Raw genomic sequence first — 15,097 nt, forward strand, 5'->3', positions numbered from 1 at the left:
TGAGCTTGATCATTGATGTAGTCATACGAGGATTGAATGCGTATCATATGAAAAAGTTCGATGAGTTGTGAGGACGAATTGAATACCCCTTTGTACATCCATTGCGAGTCGGAGAGAGGGGAAGCCTCCATGTACACACACGGAAGCATCTTCAACGAGAAATGATCTCGAGAACTGACTGTCGTTTCTCGTCGCAGTCTGGCGATGCTGTCCACGTCTGTCAACAGATGATTGTTTTATCCTCGTGGACAGGCATCAATGAAGTCCACTCGAAACGGGCTGGTTGGAGGCAGTAGATGTCCCCCGTGTGATTTTGCATACGCTCGAGAAGCTAAAGAAAGCCTCGTCTTCCTCTCATCTCCTCGATAATAGCATCACCCCTGAATGCAATCCAAAAGTTCGAGATGACAAGATTCAGTCACGGCATGTGTCTGTCCCCTAGGACAAGCGGCGAGGATGCACACACGACGTGCGCTGATTGAAGAAAGTAGATGTTACTTTCATCTTGTCTTTGAATACACGCGAGAGCCTAGGGAGGACCTCGTGATTAGACCTCGTCTTTCTCATCTTGTCGATACCAGTCTCAAGCCGGTCGAACCACAGCCCGTCCTCATCGGACATTTCCCTGAATTTCTTGTGAACGCCTCGTCTTTGGACTTGCCAATGCTTTGATGACTCTGGCTAGAATCTTCTTGATCGCTCGTCGTTGTAGGTCCTTCAAATTCTATCTGTTGAATTCGATCCTTCCCCTGCGGCTACCACCTTTGCTCGTCTCACGTCCTCGTCCCTCTTCCGTCTCTCGTACTCGAGCTCCTTTTCCGGATGCGGGCGTTGGATGTCTTGCAATCTCACCAGATCGTCCTTGTAGCCGGGAAATGGCGCCGTTTTCTTGTGTTTCTCTTTGATGTCCTGGTCATATTCCATCTCATCAAACATGTCCCCAATCTCGTCTTGCAGTTGCCCGACCAGAACATGCTCAAAGTACAGCGATCTGACTTGTTCGACGTGCGAGACTGCCATGGCGGTCCGGAAGACCCTTGGATATAGTCCGCCTTTGACGTACATGAGCATGTTTTTATCATCCAGCGCGAATTCCAACAGCTTCTCAATGACCTGTTCTCTTGTCGAATTCGTCTTGGTGTTGGGCTGGCCGGGTCTGCCATCGAATCCAAGGTTCTGTAGATTTCGTTAGCTGATATCCCGGGCTTGTCTTAATAGGAGAACTTACGAGGGCCCGCTGGAGTTTCATCTGCAGTTGATGAAAAGTGTCCTCCGCCTCGTCGAACTTGCAGAGACTCAGATATGCGTCTTCGAGAGCTTTTCTACACTCTCCGTTCAGGCGGCCCATTCTGGCGACAACATCGCCTTCACCCTCTTGGTCAATCATTCTCTTTGCGGCGTCGTCCATGGCCATGAAGTTGTTGATGTCTGGAAAGCCTTCGGTATGATGCGAAATCCTTCTGAGAATCATGAAGACCGTTTCGTATGTCTCGTTCAGAGGGATGTGAGTAGAAAGGGCATGGCCAGCAATCTCTGTCATGCCCACGCGAGCCAAGTCTTCGAGTATGTCTGCAGCATCATGGTAGTCCGTATCCGAGCCAAGCTTGCAAGCGAACTCTTCAAGACTATTGCGAAGAAGACGAGGTGTCACGGTCATCAAAGCTCCTCGTCTTCTCGCCATTTCGTCCACGTTCGCCTGATACAAATTGTGTGTCCGACCCAATAGTATCTTGAGTTGGTTCTGGAAGGCCTGGAGCACGTCTCGCAACACCAGTGCTCGTCGCATCATGGTAGACGTGAATGCACGTACGTCGCCACTGTCGAGGGGCGCAAAGTCGGCCGGGTCAAGACGAGGCATGATACGCGGCAGGTCCATCCACTCGTTCGGAGAGATAGGCGAGGTGTGGAATCTGGTATCCTCGTCATCACTTGGAGGATTGTCGCTGTCGAACTCGTCGCCGTCGACTTCCATGGCCTCGGTGGGCGCCATTGGGGCCCTGTGTGGTGTTTGGTGGACTGTTGTATTAACCGGCCTAGCGGACTGCGCTGTAGACGGAGCTCGAAGTAGGCGGTCAAGTGAAGAGACGTGATCGGCTTGTTGAGCTTCGGATCTTTCTCTCTTTTCTTGTTCTGTGGCGCAGGCAGGCGGCGGGCGATATCGCGCCTTTCTGCGCGACGGCGTAGCTGAAGGCAATTAATCCGCACCGTCGCAAGTAGAGGGTCTGCGACGGGGGTGGATTAATGTGTTGTGTTTGTGCAGGAGAAAATTGGAAGGTTGTGGAGGATGCGCGTATTTGCTGTCAAGAAGCGGCGCACGAAGCAAATCGTGCTAGTGGGGACCTGTGCACTATTAGCGCAAACTTAAACCAAGTGACGCTAAGCATGTGAAAATCGCGGAGCAGGACAAAGCCACCAACGTCGCCAGCCTGAAACTCTGCATCAGGAATAGCAACATAGCTCTCGGAGTTCATTAGTAACCTTTGCTGGAATACAGTCACGTTCGATGTAACAACATGAGCATCCGATGGGCGCCTCTTTTGAAGATTGTTTGGTATTCATTTCTATCATCTATCATCATTCTACCAAGATGGTAGCACGCACGTGAGAGACTTTTGGCCTCACAAGACCCGCATCGCTTTTCCAAAAGAACACGTCGGGTATCAAGCTTTCACCGTCTGTCGCCCTTTGAGCAGTAAGGCCACAAGCCTTCTAGTGCGTCCGGCTACACTGGATTCTCTCAAGCTCAACTCAACTCATGCCAAACTTCCACCCTCACTTCCCGAGTACCGATGTCCCGTATCCTTCTCCTTCTCGTCAAACTGCTCCTTCTCCAATCCGGCCTCGTCATCACTTGCCTGGAAGCCGTACTCCCTCGCCTTGGAATCGATCTCCTCGTCCGTGAGGAATGGGAGTTCTCGGCTGGCCCGCACGTAGGACATGTTTTCCATGTAGCCCTTGGCGAAGATGAGGTCGACTTCTTCTAGGCTGCGGTTGGCAGTCTCGATGTAGAAGAAGTAGATGAAGGGGAGGAAGAGGGCGTTGACTGCGGCGAAGCTGGAAGAACGTTTAGTTTTGGTCGGATCTGGTGGGGGCTGTTGGCACTTACAAGAGGTATGTTCCCCAAGAAATGTTCGCGATCATGACGGGCGTGATCATCACGATGAGGAAGTTGAAGAGCCAGTTGGTACTCGTGCTGATCGCATTCGCCTTTGCACGCGTCTTTATAGGATTGACTTCGGCCGGGTAAAGCCAGGGGAGTGGAAGCCATGTTGCACCGAAGAAGGCGATGAAGAAGAAGAAACCAACGACGGCACCCTTCGCGGCCTGTGGTCCTCCAGGGATAAGGCAGGCGAAGGCCAGCACCATGGAAAGACATTGCCCAACAGTACCGATGAGGAAGAGCTTTCTGCGGCCCACTCTTTCGATGACGAACCAGGAGGTCGTGGCGAAAAGAGCGTAGACGATCATGTTGACTCCAGAGAGGATAAGAGCCATTGTGCGACCTTGACCGACGCTGTTCTCGAAGAGGATGGGGAGGTAGTAGATGACGGCATTGCACCTAGGAGGTCAGTAAAGTTTCGAGACATTGACATATCAAATCACATACCCGCCGATCTGCTGGAAGAACTGAGCAGAAGAACCCAGCAACATCCGTCGGAAATGCTGCGTCTTCCCACCAGTGAAGAGCTCACGGTACGGTGTGTTGCCTCCGACATGTCCAGATGCACGGATGCTTTCCATAATGATGCCGGCCTGGAGTTTGACTTCATCGTCGTCTCGAGACTTTCCACGGAGGGCTGCGAGAACGGTCATGGCTTCTTCATGGCGGTCTCGGGTCAGTAGCCATCTAGGCGATTCTGGGAGGCCAATCATGAAGATGGATAGGAAGAGGCCGAAGACGATTTGAAAAGCGATGGGGAAGCGCCAGGTGAGGTCCGCTGGGCCGTAGCTGGCGCCGAAGTCGATCCAGTAGGCGATACTAGAGTGAAAAATAAGTAGGTGTCCATATCGACTGATTATGTAGTACTCACACTGTGCCAATCGCAACCGTCCCTCCCTCGATACAGATGAGAAGACCGCGGTTGGTACTGTGGGAGCACTCTGCCTGGTAGGTGGGAATCGTCGAAGTATTGATACCGTTTCCAATACCAGTAATTGTCCGTCCAACAATGAACTGAGCAGTGGCACCCGCCGTACCACTCGAAGGGACAGCAGTCACTTGGATGATGACACCAATAATCATGATGATCCCGCCAACAATAATAGCCCTTCGGCGACCAATCTTATCACCATAGCCAAGCTGGAACAGAGCGCCAATCAGACATCCGACCTCATAGATAGCCGTCACAAAGCCCTGCCATGTTGAGTCGTCTTTGGTCTCTGGGAAGGCTGCGTTGAACTGAGGGGCGGAGATAATTCCTGACATGACACCCTGGTCATAGCCGAAGAGGAGGAAGCCGTTCGTAGCAACCACGGATACTGCAATTGACAGTGTCCTACCCGTCATGCCAAGGTAGTGAGGGATGCCATGTTGGTCGTCCTTGTATGGAGCTTGGAAGCCCATATTGCGGGAAGTCGTTTGGCCTACCGGTGGCCACTTGCTTGCTCTCTGAGGTGAAGCTGTTGGGGAGTGAAAGAGAAAGTAATCGATGCACAGCACGGACGATCAGCTGGATAGTTGGAGAGAGGGAGGAAGGTGGAGAGCTGAGACGGACAAAAGGAGACTGACAGAGATATTTGAACCCGACAACATCTTCTCCTCCACTTCAGCTGAGAGATTACTGTTATCAATACCGACACCTTTCTCTCGCCATATTGAGTAAAGTATCCACACGCATCGCTGCGTTGCATTCAAGGTTGTCGGGAGAGCAAACGAGTTCAAGAAGACGAAGAGCTCCGCCGACGCAGTGCCGAAACTTGAATCAGCTGCTTGGTTGGTCGATGAGCCTGAGTCGTTGTCGTTGTACGTCAAACCCTCTCCACATCGTGGACCCTGCGGACACACGCCCATGCGACTGTGGGAGGGATATGGAGTTTGAGGGATTCTTGGCGGAGATTCAGCTAGCGGGTCGAACATGTTACGGACTCGTGCAGACGAAAAAGTGGTTCCTTGTGCGAGCTGGCGGTTACAGTCAGGCTGTGTACTGGGCGTCATTGGCGTGAAGAGTGCGGTTAAATGCTGGGAGGTTGAAATAAGAGTGGGTATCGGCGTCGGACTAAGATTTTTTCGGGCAAGCCGAACTCTATATCGCGTGAGTGAATCTTTTGATCCTTGTGCGATGACGTCGATTATCATTTGCTTGGGTGCTGCTTGTGTCTCTTGAGTCCGAGCAAGCACCGACTCAAGCAATTGCCAATGTACGCAGCCAATGGTGCCAGCGATTCAGAGTGTTCGCGATGCTGCGATGCATTCTTCTGTGCGCCCCCTCTTGCCAGCCTGTCGTGACCAGAAAAGGCTTTAACCGAACGTCTGTCGCCGCACCCTTCTAGCGATCTAACGGGTGTACAGTCACTCTAGCCTGAGACTTGGAGAACGGATATCAGAGGTGCAATGGAGTTTTGTGTACGAGAAAGATCATGTTGAAGATGTCCTCTAGCTAATGATGCAGAGTGCTGCAATGTACCTTGGTCACTCACTTACAGCAGAACAGAGTTGGCAATCTCTGTAGTTTCGTAACTATCAGGCAGCATTTTAACCTTTAGAGGGTTCTCCGTAGTCTGGCTAAGAGCATGTTTTATCGCCGACCAGGAAGTGTTAACCAAGGGGGAAAGGTTCTTTTTGGCTTTTACAAAATGCTCAAGCGATACATTCAACTAATTTGTTCTGGAAACTGAGTAGAGGGAAAACCTTTTATCCCATTCATGCGTTAGCTGTAGCCTGTAAACCTAATAGAGAGCGCTGTAACTACGAAAGTAAGACGACGGTAAAACGAGGATGGGGTACGAATGCCCAACTGAAGACGAGAATGTTACCGCCAGCATCTCACCCCATAATAGAGATAAAGAGGTCTTTGGCAAAATATCGTCACATGTTTCCATCTGACAGAGATCGCCCGCCGACTGTGAGACTGCCGAGTCTCACATGCTTAGCGTCGACCAAGTTAAAGTTGGCGCTGGCGCCGCACGGATCTCTGTGAGAGAACCGTCTTCTGACTCCATGCTGTCTTTTCCTTCTCCTTCATGAACACACACAATCTGCATGGACAATTGAGTCTCTGCCACAACATCACTGTTGAGCAGCGTCGATACCTTAAACCTCCTCCATTGCATACCTCCGAGAGTCTGCTTGCGAGATCAGCTCGCCGCAGTCTCACCCGCGCAAGACCAAGTTTGTCGAGCTCATCTTGAGGTAGGAGCATCAGGATAGCCTGTGCAAGTCACAAAGGCATATCAGCGCTTCAATTTCTGACTGACAGGAATCGCAGCATCCTTACCACCTCGTCTCGACGGCCGCACGGGGAACATAACTCGTTTTCATCTCGAGCTTATTACGGCGAAAGCGGGAATCGTGCACCTTCGGGATAGGCTTGCAGCTCTGATAGTCATGGACCCCGAAATGATCGACGGACCATGCCTGCTTATCGTGGAGCCAGACAGAGTTGGTCCGAAGACGGACGCCGGCAGGGTTCTGAAGCAAATGATGGAAGGAGACGAAGACCTTCTGGAAGAGCTGTCACTCGATTTGGAGGAGGCGCAGAACAAAACGCAGAGATGGGAAGTGCCGCGGCTCGTTGTTGGAAGGGTCAAAGACCCCGAACACGGCAGACCTACAGAAGACAAGGCCATGATATACCTTGCCTTGTACTTCAAGAGTAGCGGTAATAGTCTGGCTCTTGTCCGCCCAGGCGTGGAGAAGATTAAGAAAGACAAGAAGGAGGGATGGATTACAGCGAGCCGCGACGACGAGCCAGTCACCAGCAAGGACATTCAACGTGGGATGTACGACGAACGCCTTACACCCGCGTACTGGTTTAGCAAAGAAGACGACGGGACCGGAACGGAACTCGCTGCTTACGAGGATGTTGGCATTAAGAAAGAGCAGGTTCTGGGCCACTACGAGCGATTCCTCGTCCGTCTTTGGGCCTTCAAGTTTCAGACAGCCAAATTACCACCCAGAAGCAAACGAGTACACGAGCGAAACGACGAAGACGAGAGCACCCTTTCGATGGATTCTCGACGCAAGAGAGTCAAGACTGGCCAGTCCTTCGGACCTGAGCAAGAAGATGACGACGATGATGACGACGAAGAACGAAGAGCCATAGTTGAAGACGAGATTGAAAGTGAAGGACTTAGCAGAGAGTACGGATGGATAGAGGACACAGACTGGTGGACGGCATACAACAGCAAAGACATTCATCTGACTTTCGAACATCTTTGCAACGATATCATCTGCAATAAGATTCGCAGAGGTTTCCAAGCGAAGCACCAGGGTAAAGGCGAGGAGACTCCCCACTCAGGCCCTATGCCTAGCCAGCATCTCGTACGACGCGCTTGGGAATGGACAAGGTTCGAAAGCGCACAGACTTGTAACGTTACATCCTGTTTCCGACAATTTATGCAGGCGGTTGCCAACGATTGGGATATCTCTAAGGCCAATGCAGCCTACACCATGCCTACGAAACCACAGAAACCTCCAGGGGTCATCTTTCCCCCGGAAAAGAAGACGATGCGTGACGGACGCGCTTCGAATATGGACAAGTCAATGGCCAGGATTCCACTTCTCAGACTGCGAGATCCCCAAGGAAAGAAGTGAGCAGGATTTGGAAGGGCTACGACAACGCGAATGCTACATAGAAAGATGCACATCTCACAGGCACGAGGTAAGGGGCCTGCTATGACGAGCATCGAAAACGAGACTGGTAGGGCTCAAACAACCAGTAGCGAGTAGGGAGACCAGGCATGCTCTTCCAGCGAAAGGACGAGGTATGATGTATCTTCTTTTGAGTAGTCCAGAGGTCCTTACATAATACATGATGTATGATGCATTTCGAGACCGTTCTGAATCTAATTACGAATCGAGAGTTCGAGCCGTTGAAAGGGTCACGCAAGATTTTCTCCCGTATGCCTGCAATCTCGAACACGCTCATTCACTAATCACAATACTTGTGTCTGCGAAACACATACGAGGATCCGACGTATGGTGCCTGTCTCTGGAGTCAACGATGACTTCAGACCTCTAATATTGGTAGAAGACATGTGAGGCAGATGGAGTGGTTAGATTGCTCCACACGTGTTAAAGGCTAGCAAACAGCCTTAAGATACGTAAGTCAGCACAGAGCAGGCCATACTTCTAGGAATTGATTAAGTTGAGCTAATTTAACGTCCTGTTGTTTAAGATTTTACGCGTATTAGCTTGCTCCTATTAGATACTATAGAAAGACTGCAGCACAGGTTAAGATCTTCAGATAGGGGGAGCTACGTTATGTCTATCTCAAACTCTGTGCGAGTCCAAAAAAATAGGGGGGCTACTACCTACGGCTAGCCTACCAAATAGAAGACTAGATTCTCAAAAGACGGGCACTTGCACCGGGTTTCGAGACAACAAGGAGAGCGACCCGGCTAACAGGCTTAGGGAAATTGGGGGAGGGGGGGGGGTGAGAAAATCCTCTGCCTAGAGCACGTCTCACAGAGCAGTGGACAGCCCTGAGATAGGTATATTGATATAGAAATAGGCAAATCGTGGAGAATCGGCCAAGTTCAGGAAAGTCATCGGTAGCTGAACAACGACCGCGTCCGTGAGTAGGGAGCAAGACGTTTTTGCGAGGCGCTGTGCTACCTTATGGAGCAGTATGAACCCCGACGACGGGCGTAACCTCGTCCAATGCAAAACCAAACCGAAAGTATGCAAAACCGCTCCAAAAGCCAAATGCCAGATGCAAAACCCAACCGAAGCCCCAATTTTCCCATTCCCATCAATCATGCCATGCAAACCCCTTTCCCCATCATCGCCCCTCAACAGGACCACCCACCCCATTCATACCCACCGCCACACTCAAAGCCTCAATAGCATCCTCCAACTCATCCTCATAAACGATGACATGCCCTGCGCGGCTCGTGCTCAGATAACTCATATTGAACATCTCCCTGCCGATCCTGCCCCTCATCCCATCCGTCAATCGACTGCTGACGCCACAGACAATTCCCGTGCTTTCGAGCGGTAGGGTTTTCAGGTCCAGCGTGATGGGGATCTGTTCGGGGGATTCTGTCCCCAGTAAGACGTCCTCGCCGTCGTTGGGGAAGTGGGAGAGGAGGTGTTTTTCGAGGGTCAGCGAGGCGGATTCGGAGTCTGTGAGGGTCATGGAGAAGAAGGTCGGGGGTGGTTTGGCGGTGAGGCATTTGGCGAGGCCGAGGTGGAGTTTGCCTTCGGTGAAGTTGGTTGTTGAGGCGGAGGGGGTGGATTGTTTTATGCCGGCGCAGGTGATGAGTTGAATCGAGGGGTCGACGGTGGGGAGGATGTTGTTCACGGAGAGGGTCTTGAAGGTTTTTGTTTGGAGTTCGGGGACGGTGGTCGGTGGCGGGGTCTGGGCGATTGGGAAGGAGTCTGAGGAGGATGAGGTGGAACCTTGCCGGGTATGTGGGTTGGTGAGAGGTGATTGCGGGTTGGTCATCTGGCCAGATTCACCATCCGCGTCTGTCGCTTCGAATACGAAACCTCGCTCTTCCAGGGCGTGAATGACTTTCGGTCTTGAGCTGAAAGGGACCAGGATGAAGTCGGAGTAGTAGCTCGTGATGAAGAATATTGGAATACCAGCCATGGCCAAGGGACTTGTCAAATCCAAGACTCGCTGTCCAGCTTCCAATCCTTCGCCTCCAATCATTATCACCGAATAGTCTTCTTTGGTGATCGATACGGCCTTCCTGAGCGCTGGGCTGAGCCCTTCAATAAGAGGAGCAAAGAGTGTCTCGGCTTGTTCGCGTGGGCAGACGATCGAGCATTCGTTAGGTGTGATCGACACATTGACGAAAGGATGCCAGTATTGCCATGATCTTCTGGGCTCAATGATATTGCCATCCTCATCGATTTGGCCATTGTTCAGCAGGAGGTTGAGTATGGGCTGGACGAATAAGGGGTAGGCCGCGGACGGGATGTGTATCAATGCGAGATGGGTTCTCTATTCACAAGTTAGTAGACTCCACTAAATGAACTGCACTTTACATACCAGAAAGCCAATCTGCGCATTGAGCAGCGTGCTAGACTCCGCTATAGGCTGACCCATGATTTTGGTGACAGTGCTGGAGAGGAGTAGTCACAGCTTCCGGAATTAAAATGTCAATTGACAGAGTATGTAGGGCTTTTCGATTCTTTTTATGTTTCAACGGTTGACTGGCTCAACAGGTAGAGGATACTCGTGGACAATCGCCGCCTGAAAGTTCATCGTCTTGTGCGTAGCAAAGAGCCGAAGTTGTCGCAGCAAAAGGAAGCTTTCTTTGCTGCTAGACGGTGAGACAAGAAGAGGAGGGCAGATGACACCTGACGACACGAGAGAATGTAGGTACAGCGGGTGGATGTAGATTTCCTGGTGGCGCTTAAGTCGGGTTGACGAACAACGTCACAGCGACAAGCCGGCGTTAGCCTTGGGCCAAGTTCGAATTGAGGATGATGGCGTGGATGGAGCTCTGCGAGGACAGTCGTCAGGGTCGGGGTCGGAGGCGTCGTGGTGCTGCAGGTGTGGGCTGGGGACAATCCGGGGCGAGGTAACGAGCTGCAGGGCCGAGCGTGGGATGTGTGCCTTGCGGACCAGTGAGCGTGTGATGCTTCCCCTCACCCAGTGCAAGCCAGTGTCGAGACGGGCGGGAGCGTGGTTGTCGCTTGTCGTAGTGGATGCTGAGCGAGGCGAGTGTGACTTGCAGCGTGGGATGGTGCTGCTGCAGGTAAATCGGCGGGCCGTCTCCAATATATACTCTGACTCTGAACTCCGACTCTAGACAAGGTTGAGGGAAAGGGAAAAAGGCGAGCTTGTTGGTCGAACCGCTTACCACGTGTAGTAAGTGATAGCACAGCAGCTATCGTGGATAGCCATATCCACTTCCCACCTCCCGAGAACAGCCGATGTGGGGAGTTTTGGGAGTAACTGTGAGAAAGAAGAGTCGTGCTGCCAAAAGGAGAATGCCGCAATGGCTGCTTACTGTGAGTGAGTGAGTGAAACCGGGTAGCATAAGACCGCATTGAACGCAGATGGCACGAAGTGCGCGTGACGATCCATTGCGCCTCCAACCAACAACCACCTCATCATTCCAAAGAAAGAAATGTCATGCTGAGTTAGTGGATGAAAGTGGAGGAGGAAGAGGGTGGGCTGGTGAGAAAGAGGGGAAAAGGCTCCCGCCAGAAAGAGATCTGTGCGTTCCAAGCTCAAGCCACCAAAGTGAATTTCAACCACCTTGCTATCTCTTCGGTACTAACAATCAATTCACCAAACCGTCCGGCTCTACATTCCTCTTCACGGCGGAAAGCCGCATCCACCGACATGCGACCGGCGCTGTCGTGTGAGGTGGTCTCGCAGTGGAGCAATCTGGGGGACGGGCGAGAGAGCTATCTCGTCGCACGAACGCGAAATTCTCCGACGACGAGACGAGACGGGAGATTGTAATGTCAGACGTTCATGCGTGGAATGGGTCGGCTCACGCTCAGCCTCTATCGCGTGCAGTTCCTGATGAGTGGGAAAATCCTCCAGGAATAGCCATCGCGCATACCGCGCTTGAAGAAAGAGGGAGTGGGAGAGCGTGAAGAAGGCGGTCCAGGGGCTTGCTCACAGTCTGGCAGGGATTGTGTGGAGTTGGTGATTTCTTGGTGGGTGCACAGCATGTCTAGGGTAGGAGGAAGTGTGCTCGCTCTAGACTCTGACGTTGACGACATGCGAGGTGAGGTTTCACGACGCGAGGAGACGACGATACCGTGATGGTGATCGCTTGCACGAGTAGTTGTGTTCATCTACAGGTACAGTACATGAATCTAACTAATCAATACATCGAGGGAGTCATAGCACGAGGCTTTTCTAAAGGACATGCTCCACAGTCGGCTCAACGCACTGCGCATAGTAGGGGTTGACCTTCTTGCAAACCAACCCGCTTGTACACTTCGTGGGACCAGTGAATCCAAGGCCGCCGCACTGGTCATACTCATCCGCCTCTCCAGAAGCGCTGGAAGCCCCAGACGAAGCAGTGGGATATGCAGAGCCAGTCGCTGTTCCAGTAGGTCCTACGGTAGTACCATTGCCAGGCACAATTGGCAGACCACTCGCAGAAGCCTTCACGCCACTGCCAGTCTGCTTCCCAGTATTGCTCAATCCCAGAATCTTCTCCGAAGCATGCTCTGCCACGGCGACGATCAAGGCGCTAGGGTTCGTCGACACCATACCAGGAAAGACGGAGGCATCGACGACGAAGAGGTTGTCGGTCTCGTAGACTTGCGTGTTGGTATCCACGACCGCTGTCCCGTTGTTCTCGAGCCCGGAGTCCAAACCCATCTTACAAGTTCCAATCCAGTGGTTTGCAGATCTTGAGGACGTGGTGAGCGGGTATGACGAAAGGAAAGCATCTGTCGTCTGGTTCGAGGGAGGGTAGACGATCTGGATGGAAGGATCGGCAGCAAGGGCTTTCTTCAACGATTCAATGCCTGCTGCGACGGCTGCGACGTCGTTTTCATCTTGAAGGTAGGGAACTTCCGAAACGACCATGTTCAAGCCTTTGGTGATGGTCGCACGACCGCGACCAACAGATCCTCGACCGAGGTATTGAGAGATGGACATGGCTTTCTCGCTGTCGATGTCGTGGCTGCTTTCGACACGAGCCGTGTATTGAAGCTGACGAGTGATACCATCAGCGCCTTCGATCTCCTGCCAGAAGACAGCAGCGAGGTTAGGAGCGGACTGTGCGAGGATCCCGCTGCGACTGTCGAGATACAGATTCTTGTCCCCAGCGATGGGTGAATCGTAAGCGGCGTAGAAGTCGTAAAACGACACATTCGGATGCGTGATCACGATATCGGTATTGGTGTGGTCATCGAGGTTGTGGCCGACAGGGAGGTTGATCCATTGCGAGCTGTTGATCATCTTGCTGCTTTCGCCGCTTTGGACGATCTCCAGCTGGTCTTGGGGACCGATGCCTGAGCGCATGAGGATCTTGGGTGATCCAAAGGCCCCGGCGCTGAGGATGACTTTGCCCGTGTCTGGCGTGACGTTAATCGTTCCACAGAGTCCGCCTTCGAGGAAAGCTTCGACTTCGACGCCTGTGATATGGCTTCCGTCTCGAACAACACGGTTCACGGCGGTGTTCATCGCCAGCTTGAAGTTGCTCCTCTCAGAGGCACTGACAAGATACGTCGCCATCGGCCCTCCTCGCTCCCCATGACTGAACATATGATTCGGCCTCGAAAACGTAAAGTTCTTCTCAGCAGGCACATCATCCGCCGTGACATTCTTCCACCCATTCGCGGCCAAAGCCCCAGCAACAACTTCATACCCCTGCGGCTTGTAAATCACATCATCCGTCGACGGACATTCCGTGAACGGGATCCTCTCAAACGTCCTCTCGATCGCGGGCGCCATATCCGATGCCTTCCAACCTTCGGGGAAGTTGTAGTCGAAATCGGTTGGGTTGGCCTTCCACCACAGTCCAGCATTGACAGCTGTGCCGCCGCCGAGCACACAGCCTGCCATGACGCCGACGTCTGTGCATGCGATGCCTTCGGAGTCTTGCCAGATTTCGTTGTCTAAGCCGGGTACGTCGAAGCGGGTGAGATTTGTGTTGTCAAGCCAGCTTGGTTTCATGCTTCCACCCCAGCGACCGGAGGATGGAGGGCCTTTTTCGAGGAGCAAGACGCTGGCGCCTGAGGCAGATAGCTTGTCTGCGAGGGGGATACCGCCTGCGCCAGCACCAACCACGATGTAGTCCCATGTTTGGGCGGTGATGGTGCTGTTCGAAGCACAGGCCGCCGCTGTCGAAGTCGCCGTCGCCGAAACAGCTGAGCCTGTACCAGTACCCGTGACACCTGCAGTAGCCGTACTATTGCCTGCTGGAAAAGGCACACTCGCCGTTGCGGTCGCCAAAGCCGTCCACTCAGTATACGCCGTATTCCGAGCAGACCCAACCGTAGCTGCAAATATCCCCTCCGTAGCATGCTGCTGAAGTCCCGAATCCTCCTCATCAGGATTGGTAGGCGCCTGAGTAGCCTGCGCCCACCCGATAAGTTGAGCAGCGTTCGAAGTCGTGGCTGGGAGTTGTGCACTGGAAACGCCGTCCTGCTCCCACCTCCAGCAGTCCTTGCAGCGGTAGGTCAGAGAGTAGTGCGTGTCGTTGACGTTCGAGTTAATGACGGAGAGCGTCGCGTTTCCAGTGTAGACATCAGGTGAGACGTATCCATCGGCGTAGCGGAAGGAAGTCATGACTTCGCCTTCGTTGACCCAGGTAAGGAGGATGAGCGAGTTAGTCATGCCACTGGTATGGCTGATACCGAACCAAGTCCCGCTCTCTGGATTCGTGACAGCAAAGCGACCGATGTACTCGTCCGACCCGACACTCTGATCAGCGCCAGGAAGCGCCATGCCCCATTGTGAGCTACCTTCGCCAACGCCTGTGTCGACGGTAGCTTGCCAGAACTGGATGCCACTCTCATCCGTGAATTTGGCGAAAGTCTGAGCTGTGGCGGCGGTCGCTAAGGCAAGTAAAGCAGCAATGCGTGAGAACTTCATCGTGAAGCAGAATGAACCTCTCCAGGAGGTTTGCGAAAAGAACGACTTGAGGTCAACTCAAACGAAAGGACGCCCGTCAAGAGCAAAAGAACGCAGAAAACAGCACTGCACGGAAGAAGGGTACTCACCAGAAAGCAAAATGTCCTTTGCGAAAGAGACATCTATGTATTATATTTCGTCGTTTGCTGGTTGGCCACCGCGATCTCGCTCTTGGGAATATGGGTACGATCTCGTATAGATTGCAATGCAATATGGCCGTTCCTCTGGTACTCAGAACTTTGCCGCCATCCTGTACAACATTGTAAGCTTATGTATCGAAGAAAGTAGGAGAAGCTTGGGTGACATGCCGCAGATTGATGAACTGCTGGAGCGTGCAGCCACGCCGAGACCTCGCGTGCCGCTCTTCGAGA

The 15,097-nt window shown here is 52.6% G+C and overlaps 5 protein-coding genes across 5 annotated transcripts; 1 reads left to right on the top strand and 4 right to left on the bottom strand.

The window, feature by feature from the left end:
- Positions 1 to 610: 610 nt before the first annotated feature.
- Positions 611 to 1,990, bottom strand: M409DRAFT_16765 (uncharacterized protein; the record flags this gene model as incomplete). Its single annotated transcript, XM_033803760.1, has 3 exons — positions 611 to 724; positions 778 to 1,176; positions 1,229 to 1,990. The coding sequence occupies 3 exons, from the start codon at positions 1,988 to 1,990 to the stop codon at positions 611 to 613; spliced, it is 1,275 nt and encodes a 424-aa protein (XP_033673694.1).
- A 763-nt stretch (positions 1,991 to 2,753) lies between these two features.
- M409DRAFT_49334 (uncharacterized protein) lies at positions 2,754 to 4,564 on the bottom strand (the record flags this gene model as incomplete). The annotated part of the gene is made up of 4 exons (XM_033811211.1): positions 2,754 to 3,054; positions 3,107 to 3,559; positions 3,608 to 3,979; positions 4,032 to 4,564. 4 exons carry the CDS (start codon positions 4,562 to 4,564, stop codon positions 2,754 to 2,756), a joined length of 1,659 nt encoding a protein of 552 aa, XP_033673695.1.
- Positions 4,565 to 6,544: 1,980 nt separating this feature from the next.
- M409DRAFT_16767 (uncharacterized protein) lies at positions 6,545 to 7,753 on the top strand (the record flags this gene model as incomplete). The annotated part of the gene is made up of 1 exon (XM_033803761.1): positions 6,545 to 7,753. One exon carries the CDS (start codon positions 6,545 to 6,547, stop codon positions 7,751 to 7,753), a length of 1,209 nt encoding a protein of 402 aa, XP_033673696.1.
- A 1,189-nt stretch (positions 7,754 to 8,942) lies between these two features.
- M409DRAFT_49336 (uncharacterized protein) lies at positions 8,943 to 10,217 on the bottom strand (the record flags this gene model as incomplete). The annotated part of the gene is made up of 2 exons (XM_033811212.1): positions 8,943 to 10,112; positions 10,161 to 10,217. The coding sequence occupies 2 exons, from the start codon at positions 10,215 to 10,217 to the stop codon at positions 8,943 to 8,945; spliced, it is 1,227 nt and encodes a 408-aa protein (XP_033673697.1).
- Positions 10,218 to 11,993: 1,776 nt separating this feature from the next.
- On the bottom strand, positions 11,994 to 14,687 carry M409DRAFT_49337 (carbohydrate-binding module family 1 protein; the record flags this gene model as incomplete). The annotated part of the gene is made up of 1 exon (XM_033811213.1): positions 11,994 to 14,687. One exon carries the CDS (start codon positions 14,685 to 14,687, stop codon positions 11,994 to 11,996), a length of 2,694 nt encoding a protein of 897 aa, XP_033673698.1.
- Between the last annotated feature and the right edge of the window lie 410 nt (positions 14,688 to 15,097).

This window comes from Zasmidium cellare, assembly GCF_010093935.1.
Source record: "Zasmidium cellare ATCC 36951 unplaced genomic scaffold M409scaffold_2, whole genome shotgun sequence".
Taxonomy (NCBI): domain Eukaryota; kingdom Fungi; phylum Ascomycota; class Dothideomycetes; order Mycosphaerellales; family Mycosphaerellaceae; genus Zasmidium; species Zasmidium cellare.